General features: G+C 50.4%; 4 protein-coding genes; 3 read left to right on the plus strand and 1 right to left on the minus strand.

The window, feature by feature from the left end:
* Nucleotides 1-1354: 1354 nt before the first annotated feature.
* Nucleotides 1355-4235, plus strand: FFUJ_13695 (related to SKT5 protein; the record flags this gene model as incomplete). XM_023576409.1 has 3 exons in its annotated part: nucleotides 1355-1443; nucleotides 1628-4169; nucleotides 4224-4235. 3 exons carry the CDS (start codon nucleotides 1355-1357, stop codon nucleotides 4233-4235), a joined length of 2643 nt encoding a protein of 880 aa, XP_023429629.1.
* A 640-nt stretch (nucleotides 4236-4875) lies between these two features.
* FFUJ_13696 (related to monocarboxylate transporter 4) lies at nucleotides 4876-6270 on the plus strand (the record flags this gene model as incomplete). Its single annotated transcript, XM_023576410.1, has 1 exon — nucleotides 4876-6270. The coding sequence occupies one exon, from the start codon at nucleotides 4876-4878 to the stop codon at nucleotides 6268-6270; it is 1395 nt and encodes a 464-aa protein (XP_023429561.1).
* A 284-nt stretch (nucleotides 6271-6554) lies between these two features.
* FFUJ_13697 (probable Alcohol dehydrogenase) lies at nucleotides 6555-7656 on the minus strand (the record flags this gene model as incomplete). XM_023576411.1 has 2 exons in its annotated part: nucleotides 6555-7093; nucleotides 7212-7656. The coding sequence occupies 2 exons, from the start codon at nucleotides 7654-7656 to the stop codon at nucleotides 6555-6557; spliced, it is 984 nt and encodes a 327-aa protein (XP_023429562.1).
* A 1131-nt stretch (nucleotides 7657-8787) lies between these two features.
* Nucleotides 8788-9903, plus strand: FFUJ_13698 (probable L-alanine-DL-glutamate epimerase and related enzymes of enolase superfamily; the record flags this gene model as incomplete). The annotated part of the gene is made up of 1 exon (XM_023576412.1): nucleotides 8788-9903. The coding sequence occupies one exon, from the start codon at nucleotides 8788-8790 to the stop codon at nucleotides 9901-9903; it is 1116 nt and encodes a 371-aa protein (XP_023429563.1).
* Nucleotides 9904-10171: the final 268 nt, after the last annotated feature.

Below are 10171 nucleotides of genomic sequence, written 5' to 3' on the forward strand. Positions count from 1 at the left end.
CTTTGTTCCTCGACTTCATATTCCACTCAGCCGTAACCTGTTTCGCCATTCGTGCTTCCGACCGCGATGGCCAGCTATCAGCAATATGCACAGCTTGGCAAGAAAGCTAACAACTCAGCCGCTGCTAGCAACTCACCATGTAAGCAATCATCATGCTCCCGTCATCCTCTTCTTTCTTTCTCTCCCGCTCCACGGTACTTACCTCGTAAGAGCTGATATGCAGGGAGCGGCGCCGAAGTGTTATGGCGAAAATACCCCATTTGCCTAGGTATTTGATGTGCTTGCCTGCTTGATGACTGATGATGGTCAACTTTGGAAACTTGACCTTGGACCCTTGTTTACACCCCCGAGAACTCAAAAAAATGCAAGAGAGTTCACAATGCCTGAAATGCAACTTGGACACCGGCTGAGATACCACTTTGAGATACCCGCCCACTGGCTGTACGACATGTCACCTACGCAAGCCAACGTTCCGTTCCTGAGAGCTCCAGTGCTGATCACTCGAGACTGGAGTGCTATTTACGGCTGCCGCCCAGTGCACTGCCTGGCACGCATGGCCGCCAAGCCACTATGGGTCTCAAACAAGCAGCATTCCGGGGTGCCTGTACATTGGATACCTTCCATACCTAGCGAGAGTCTGTCTCCCTCCGAGAAACATGTCCTGTGTCGATGAATATTGCAAATCTCAACGCAATATTCAGGCACCGCCATCTAAATTACGCAAGATCAAACTTGGAATCTCTCCTTCCAATCTCAAATTGCACGGCGGTTGTATCCTTCGCTCATCCACAAGAACCGAAATCCATCTTCAGCGTCAGTTGGCCCCACGAACGATTTGGCGCTGGATATTCCCTGTAACAGGACCCTTGCGCTTGATCACCAGCCCCTGAAGAGGATTGGGCCGGGCCTCCTACAGCATCCCCGCTGCATTATCGTTACTTTTGGATCTCCTCCATCGTTGGGCTTCGCTTCAGGGTATCGCATTCTACTTGGTTCTCGAACTTGGATTATTTGAACCCACTCCCTGCCGCAAATTAGCTCTGGAAACCTTGAATTGCAGCTGGAACTGCTACCACCAGTAATCAGTCCATCAAGCAAGCAAGTACTCAACCCAGCGAATTGACCAAGCCAGTGCCTAACGCACGCGCATTATAAACAGCTTGCTGTTTGCTGGCTCGAGGCAAAGAGGGGTTACGCCGCTGCTTCTGCAGTCATCGGTGACCGCGCCCCGTCAGCTCTTACATTCGTTCGCTGTGAACGAGAACAAGGGCCCCCTTCTTTATTCGTCTTATCCCCCCCGACCCTCTTGCTGACATCTTACGTCCTTTTCGCGATAGACGGCCAGCGAACCGAGATGGCTCCCCCACAGTTAGGCGCGACATTTGTCCCCGGCGGCTTTGATGATTATTATATGCCAGAAGTTGTTGCTCCCTCCCCTCAAAGGTATGTCTCTTGGCTCTTCCCCCTTAATCCCATTTCCGGCACGGTCTCCAGTTTCTATTTCCCAAATCCCCATATTCCTTTCCTTTGCCTGATCATATATAAATAAAGCTTGCCAGCACCGGATGCGCTTGTAACGGTGAAAAGGTGGGGCATGCTGACGATTCTTTGTTGTTGTTGTATCTAGGGTAACCCCTCAGGTCCCTCAAAATATGCAAGAGGACCTCCAGCGCATGGAGCTCGAGGCTACTTCTGTTGAACCACGATCACAAACCGATTCAGGCCCAGGTCCTCGTCACTCTCGTGAACCGTCGCTCTCTACTTACACCAACCCTTGGGGAGCCGACCCGCCCAGGCCCCAGCTGGCAACACAGGTCTCAAGCGACGACATCCGAGCATACCAGTCCACCGATAAGATCTCCGAGAGTCTCAGCACCATGAGCTTCGACGCCCCCTCATTTTCGCCTTTTCCCAAGGTAAAGGGCGATAACATCCCCCCAACCGATGAGGAAAAGGAAGAGATTCTGTGGAACGCGCGCAAGCATGTTCTTCACTCACAGAATGTTTCAATGCAAATTACATGGGCGCGCGACGTCCTTACTTGGGCCGACATTTCCCAAGAGTCCATGATACGCGAATATGGCGAAAAGGCCCGACCTGCAACGCCCCGCATAGAACACGAACTCCGAGTCGATGCAATCAACATTATTACCTACTTGTCGCAGCAAGAGCACCCTGAAGCACTCTACATGCGTTCAAAATGGCTCGAGTTTGGCAAGTTTGGTAACCGTGTTGACAAGCGCGAGGCTTATATCGGCTACAAGCGCGCCGCAGAACTTGGTCATGGACGATCCGAGTATCGCATGGGCATGTTGTACGAGCAGTCGAACGACATGTCCAAGGCGAAGGAGCATTACTACCGCGGTCTTTCCCTCAAAGACTCAGCCTCGTTGTACCGAATGGGCATGATGAGCCTTTTAGGCCAGCATGGAGAGACGAAAGATTACTCGACTGGCCTGGAGCGGATACAGGCCGCGGCCGACAGCTCCGACGAAGACGCCCCTCAGGGTGCTTATGTTTACGGTATGCTCATAGGACGCGACTTACCGGACATAACAATCCCCGAGGGCTTGTTGCCCAACAATCCATTGACGACAAAGATGTATATCGAGAAGTCGGCTTATCTTGGGTTTGCTAAGGCCCAACTCAAGATGGGACAAGCATACGAACTCTGCCAGTTCGGATGTGACTTCAACCCGTCTTTTTCTCTTCATTACTACGGCCTAGCAGCTAAGCAAGGTCTTCCCGAGGCAGCCCTCGGCGTGAGCCGATGGTTCCTCTTTGGCTACGAGGGCGTTTTCAAGAAGAACGAGTCGCTCGCGTACAAGTATGCTCAAGAGGCTGCTGCCGCTAAGCTGCCGACTGGAGAATTTGCCTTGGGCTACTACAACGAAATAGGAATCCATGTTGAGAAGAGCTTGTCAGAAGCTAGAAAGTGGTATCAGCTGGCGGCCGATCACGGCAATCAAGACGCCCTTGGCCGACTCGATTCCCTGGACGAAAATAACACTCTATCCAAATCTGACCACGAAACTACCACACTGACCCGCATCAAGTCGCAACACGGATCCCAGCGAGGCAAGCGTCCCGACCGCTTCAAGCAGCCACAGCAAATGCCTACTCTCAGTGAAGGAAGTGCCCCTGCTTCACCCTCACTAGACGGACCAGGCTACCCCAAGCCACATGATCCGCAGTCCAATCCTTCTCTCGGAATACGGCCCACCATCGTCTCGGAGCACGTCAACTTCCCAGACCCGTCGCGGGCTTCTTTTGTACTCCCTGCGGCAACGGACAGACCTCCTGCCTTCAATGTTAGATTGGATGCCAACCAAGGCCCGGCGCGACCCCAATCGGCAGCTCCCTATCCCGAAGACGACCGGCCACCACCACTAACAGTTCGTTCCAAGTCCACCGCCCCTTACCCCGAGGACGATACCCAAGGTCCTACTTCTCCCCGTTTCAATCAAGGCGGCCGCATGGGACCCCCTTCAGGACCACCCTCAGACCGCCCATCAAGTGCTTTTGGCATCAAGCCACAATCAGGTGGTCCTCGTCCTATGCCGCAATCTCAGTCGATGGGCAATCTTCACCCTGGAGGCCCAGGAGGTCCCGGCCGACCTGATCCCCGCAACAGAGCTGCATCCACTGGATGGGAAGGCCAACAAGGACCCGGAGGACGTCCTTCTCCCTATCCAGAAGACAACGGAGCACCGTACGGTGGAATACAAAAGACACCCACTGGTGGCCAATACTCGCCGGGCTTGCAAAACCCTCAGTCCCAAAACTATGAACGCTTCTCGCGCGTACCTGGAGCCAGTGGGCGCCCCGAGCGTGGAAGCTCTCTACCCCAGAATCAGCAGCAACAGCAGCAACAATTACCACCTCAGGTGAATCGACCCCCACGAACGTCAAGTGCTCAGCCGCCAATGGTGTCTGGTGGTGCTGGCCCAGGCGGCAGGCCGTCTCCGGGACCTTATGGCGGACCTCAAGGGGGCCCATCTGGTCCTCCAAGAACTGGAAGTGCACCTCCATCGCAGTTCCAGCGGCCCGACAACAGGCCGAGCCCTGCTCCCAGCGCTGCAACGATGCCACCAAAGGGAGCAGGCAAACAGGGACCTGCAACTTTTGAAGATATGGGTATCCCACAAGGAAAACAGGACAGTGACTGTGTAAGTCTGCTATTAGATTTGTGTTTATTGATGGAGTACTAACACCATTGACAGATCCTCATGTAAAGTTGGAAAGTGGATAAGAAGGACTAAACCAAGTGGGACATGGACGAATCGGTTGTTTCAGAGACTACATTCGAACACATAAAGCCGGTTGAAAGGGCATCTTTTTGGAGTCGAGCTCGTGGACGGAATGCATTTGCACTGGGCTCGGAAGTAAATATCCGTGAGGCAGGATAGGGCTGGCAGGGTTGACTGCGTAAAAACGCTAAATATTTGGGTATCGAGTATTGTAGGTATGATCTCTCAATGTATTGAGTTCAAGATGCGAACCGGGATAGCGTGCGTAGATGGCGATGTTCAGAGTTGTATTGTTTTCCCATTCTTGTTGCAATCTGGGGCCGTCGAGTGTCTGTGTGACAAAAGCTTTGTCCAAGTTGTACTTTAAAGATGCTGTTCGACTATGTTGGTTCTATGTCCAAGTGGTGAACTTGTGGATGGCCCGACGAACAATCATCTCAAGGACACAAGAGGAACACTGATGAACACTGTTTAGCATAAGTATATAACTTTGCGAACTGTCCAGTCACTACTCACATCACCAACTTCCCTCAGTGTTCCGTCGACGCCTTGAGCTAATTACACATAAGCTATTCGTAATACATCCTTCATCATACATCCTTCGTGTCTTCCGCCGCAAGCGAATATGGCACGTGCTGATCGAGGGTTCCAGCTGCAGTCCCTGGGTGCTGCTGGACACGCATACAATCCTTTTTCAGGAAACATAGAGGGACAATCTGACCGTACAAATCAATCAGTATCCGAGTTCGGGCAGAGTCTGTTTGAGGAGGTGATAAGCCCAGCCTCTTCAGATGGCTCCCTGGCTCCAGCACCACCCCCTGACGGTGGATGGAGAGCGTGGTGTGTAGTTCTATCGACACACTTGGTATATGTGAACACCTGGGGCTGGGTTAACTCGTTTGGCATTTTCCAGGCCTATTATGCTGAGCATCTGGGTCTACCAGCGAGCAAGATCTCGTGGATCGGTTCCATTAGTGTTTTCCTACTGTTCTTCGTCGGTACCTTGACAGGACGTCTTGTCGACGCTGGATATTTCCGCTGGGTGTTTGCTTGTGGTATTGTCTTCCAGGTCACAGGTATCATGGTTACTTCGTTCTGTACTGACTATTGGCACTGCTTTGGCGTCCAAGGTGTTCTCGTTGGTATGGGCCATAGCTGTCTGTTCTGCCCGGTACTGGCAGTATTATCGACCTTCTTTGCTAGAAAACGGGCTTTGGCCATGGGAGTCGCAGCATGTGGAAGTGCAACGGGAGGTGTCTTATTTCCCCTCCTGGTTCGGGCTCTTCTTCGAAAGGTAGGTTTTGGCTGGACTCTGCGCATTGTGGGTTTCGTGCAGCTTTTTCTTCTACTTATCGCCCTGGTTCTTGTCAAGCCTCGGCTTCGACCGCGTCGATCTGCGCCCCTGGTAGATATTTCTGCCTTTAAAGATATTGAGTACGTGTTGTACGTTACTGCATCGTTCTTTACTTGCCTGGGGGTATATCTAGCTTACTATTTCATGGCAGCTTTCTCTCGGACAGTTATCGATCCGCCCTTCACCTTCAATCAGTCTCTGGATCTTTTGATGATTCTGAACGGTGTTGGAGTTTTTGGTCGACTGCTCGCAAATTGGACAGCTGATCATGTGGGTGCCATCAATGTCTTCGCACCGCACTCGTTCTTTGCTGGAGTGATACTCTTTTGCTGGGTGGGGGTCACCAACAAGCCTAGTCTGTACGTATGGTCCGTCTTTTATGGTATTCTCGCCGCTGCTATTCAGAGTCTCTTCCCCACTGGTATCTCTCTGCTGACTGAGGACTTGAACAAGATTGGTGTTAGGATGGGAATGGCCTTCACGATTGCGAGTTTTGCTTCTCTTGCGGGACCACCTGCTGCAGGTGCAATTATCGATGCAGAACATGGCTTTAAGGGTGCGCAGGCGTTTGCTGGTACATCCATGTTGTTGGGTGCATTGTTTCTCATTGCAGCCAAGAAGAAGAGGATGGCTAGACTTGGAACCGGTTGGTTTGACAAGTGCTGAGTTGGTCTTGGTTTGGAACGGCAAGTAAGTGTGAAAGATGGAAAGGGATAAGTTGGCGGTTTGTACTTGTCCTTTTCATCAGCTAACAGTTTGTCTAAATATCTCAATAAAATTCGATTTAAAGCACCAATCATGTCCATTGTAGTGATTTGCCATATATAGCTGATTACTGAAACTCGAATAATGCCCCCGTCCCCCCTCCTTTGCTGTGGCTAACTAGTAGGTTTTGTCGACTCCCCGATAGTACTTAGATTTGTCTTCAATGAACTACAGTCAATCATTGTCTAGTCGTCCAGTTTGACGATTACCTTTCCAATCTGCTTGCCTTGCCAAACATACTCGATTGCCTCATCTGCCTTATCGAAAGACCAAGTTGAGTCAAGGATATCCTCGAAAGTCATCTGTGTTGCAGAGATGGCAGCCATAAGTTCATCCTGATCATCCTTAGATCCCGCGTTGATACCACGAACGTTCAGTCGCCGATCGATGATAGTGGAAACAAACTCCTTTAAATGCTCAGGTTTAGGGCCGCCCAGATAACCAACTTGGCTGACAATGCCTCCACGTCGAGTGCACTCCATGGACTGAACGAGAGAACTGCTGCCGCCGTTCTCAACGATGAGATCAACACCGACACCATTTGTCAGACGGAGAACTTCCTTGTGCCATTCTGGGTGGGTCTTGTAGTTGACGGTTTGGATTTCTGGCTTTCCGAATTGCTTCTTGATCTGTTCCAACTTTTCATCACTTGAGGAAGTAAGGATGACCCGAAGACCAGAAGCGCGAGCCAGCTTGAGAGCAAAAGTGGAAACGCCGCCAGTGCCTGAGATTTGTTACTCATTGCCTTATCATTAAAATTCTGTGAAGGAACTTGCCTTGGATCAAAACTGTTTGCCCGATAGTAGCGCCCTTGAGAGCAGACCAAGCGGTCGTTCCAGCACAAGGGATGATCGAAGCCTGAATCCAATCAAGATGCTCAGGTAATTTCGTCACCAACTTCTCATCAAAGACAATGTAAGTGGCCAAGATGCCATCCTCATTGGCCGCGAGCCAAGACCTTCCCGTCGAGCGAGCATTCACAAATTCTGAGTCCGTGATCGGAGCAACACGATCGCCAACTTTGACGAGTGAGACTCTATTCCCGACTGAAACGATCTCACCGGCAGCATCATTACCAGGAATACCATTGGGAGTAACAGGCCAGGGATTGCCGCCATTGGCTATGTTGGCATCGCGATAGTTGAGAGCAACTGTGTGCACTTTGATGAGAACGAATGTTGGATGAAGAGGGAGAGGAAGGTCTTCTGTGACGAGTTTCACTTTGGGGGTGCCCTTTGTATGATCGTCTGTTCGGCGCCAGGCTTGACGTTGAGTTGGTTGAGACATTTATGGCTATGAAGAGAGTAGTTACGAGTAAGATAGCGTACCAGGGATGGTATCTATTGATGTCGTATCTTGATCTCGGAGCGGGAGACTATTGTACTTATACTGCGGCTATCGTGATGAGATGTCTTGTTGCTGACAGATCCATGTGGGGTAACCTCATTTATAATCAATCTTGGTATTGGATGGTATCATGAGTAGGTCAGTACATGAATAACTCCCCGTAGTTGAATCCTGTTCCTCAAATATTTTCTTGTTTTGGTTACCAAAGCTTTGAGGAGTGTTTGGTCTTGGCTAATGTCGGGTTCCTCAGCCGTAGGGTGTCCACATCTCAAGAAAGATTGCAACTATCACGAGGTTGGTCAAGTATTTCAAAAGGTTATCTTATCCTGAAGCGAGTAAGTCGTTGGTTATAAATTGCGCTAAATCTGATATTTTCCAAAGATTCTGCGTGGAAAGAGACTATGTGGATGGCTTGGTTACAAACCGTATACCTAGTCCTCAGGGCTCGGTTGCCACTCCCGAACATCATCGGTGTCTGAAGGAGTCGATCCAAATGAAAGGGAAAAGAGAAAAGGAAGAAAAGAAAAAAAAGAGAATGTGAACAAACATGTCAGATCTCTTTGAAAGCTTGAACTTGCAACGGACAGTGAAAGTGATAAACTTTATCTAGCTAAATTCTACATTTACTGTTGAACAGTACCTCGACCCCTGAGGCAGCTGACTTACACCATCGTCCAACCTTGCATTATCTCGGGACAGGAACCCGCGGATACCACAGTTTAGGAACTAAAGAATATACCAGTAAGCGTCACGTTTCTCTATTTGGTATTCAGGCGATATCTCCTTTAGAACTCCGTAAACTCACGGGCCGAAAAAGGAAAGGTTGAAGAATATTCCTATCGAAATGAGCGGAAGCTATTGAGGGAACGGCATTCTCTGGATTCGTGGCGTCGAAGCTTCATGCTCGGGGTACAGGGGAGCATGAAGTAGGCTTGTTATGTCAGAGTTGCATCGGTAAGGCCAGAGTGTATAAGAAGTGTGACACTATGTCCTATCTTCTTCATTCAATTGTTCTTCATATGTCCTCTTCCAATAGTTCTACACAGTTCTCTCCACTCATTCCCCAACAAGATGTCTGAACTCAGAATAGCAAAGATAGACGTCTTCAGAGTCGACCTCCCTTACTCGGGGGGCGTTTACTATTTGTCAGGCGGGCGAGAGTATAGGAGTTTTGATGCAACCATGGTACGAATTACCACAAATACTGGTATCGAAGGATGGGGCGAGAGCATTCCTTTCGGGTCAACTTACATCGCCGCTCATGCCCTAGGCGTGAGAGCAGGTATTGCGGAGATTTCTCCCTGGCTGATCGGATTGGATCCAAGGCGAGTTGACCGCATCAACGAAGTCATGGACTCTGCTCTGATCGGCCACGAGCACGCCAAAACACCTATCGACATTGCCTGTTGGGACATTTTCGGAAAGTCAGTGGGAATGCCTGTTTGCGAATTGCTCGGTGGCCGCACTGATGTTGGTCTGCCTATCATCTCGTCAATCTATATGGACAACCCCGAGAATATGCGAAAGCGTGTTGCAAAGCATAGAGCACGGGGATACATAGGACACTCCGTCAAGATCGGTGGAGAACCTGGTGAAGATGCTCGGCGAATAACTGCCTCGCTCGCTGATATGCAGCCTGGGGAGTTCTTCCTGGTAGATGCCAACGGTGGCATGACCGTTGAAAACGCCCTTCGCATGTTAAGGCTCCTCCCGCCTGGCTTGGACTTTGTTCTCGAAGCCCCCTGTGCCACATGGCGCGAAATCGTCTCCCTTCGTCGAAGAAGCAACGTGCCTATTCACTTCGACGAGCTCGCTACCACAGACGCATCGATAATCCAGATGATAGTAGATGACGCGGCTGAAGGCTTTGGGGTCAAAATTTCGAAGAACGGCGGTTTGACCAAAAGTCGACGACATAGGGATATTGCTCTTGCAGCAGGCTACACCATGAGTTGTCAGGAGACCACCGGGTCGGACATTGCTTTTGCGGCAATCGTTCATCTTGGGCAAACTATTCCGGAGAAGAATCTCAGGTGTATATTGGAGTGTAGAGATATGGTTACTGTGAAGACGGCTGATGGGAACTTTGAGGTTAGGAATGGGAGGGTTCATGCACCAAAGGATCCGGGATTGGGGGTTACGCCTCGTTTGGATGTCTTGGGTGATCCTGTTGCTAGTTACTCCTGACTCCTGACTTGAAATGAGATGATAGAACAATGTGCACTTTTCCAATATCCCAGTTCCCTTGCACGTAACTAGTAGGTACGTATGTATGAACTTCTACGGCCTCCAGATTGTATTTCATCTCTTACGGCCTAATCAACTTGACGCGTATGCTGTGGTTGGCCGTCTGCACGAGGCCGTCTTTTGAGGACCGCCCAACTCACAAACGGCCACCAGCAGTTGGCCCACTGCCTGCAATTTGCTGCAAGGCAGCCAGCCACAGAGCGAACCA

The sequence above is a fragment of the Fusarium fujikuroi genome, chromosome FFUJ_chr04, assembly GCF_900079805.1.
Source record: "Fusarium fujikuroi IMI 58289 draft genome, chromosome FFUJ_chr04".
NCBI lineage: Eukaryota > Fungi > Ascomycota > Sordariomycetes > Hypocreales > Nectriaceae > Fusarium > Fusarium fujikuroi.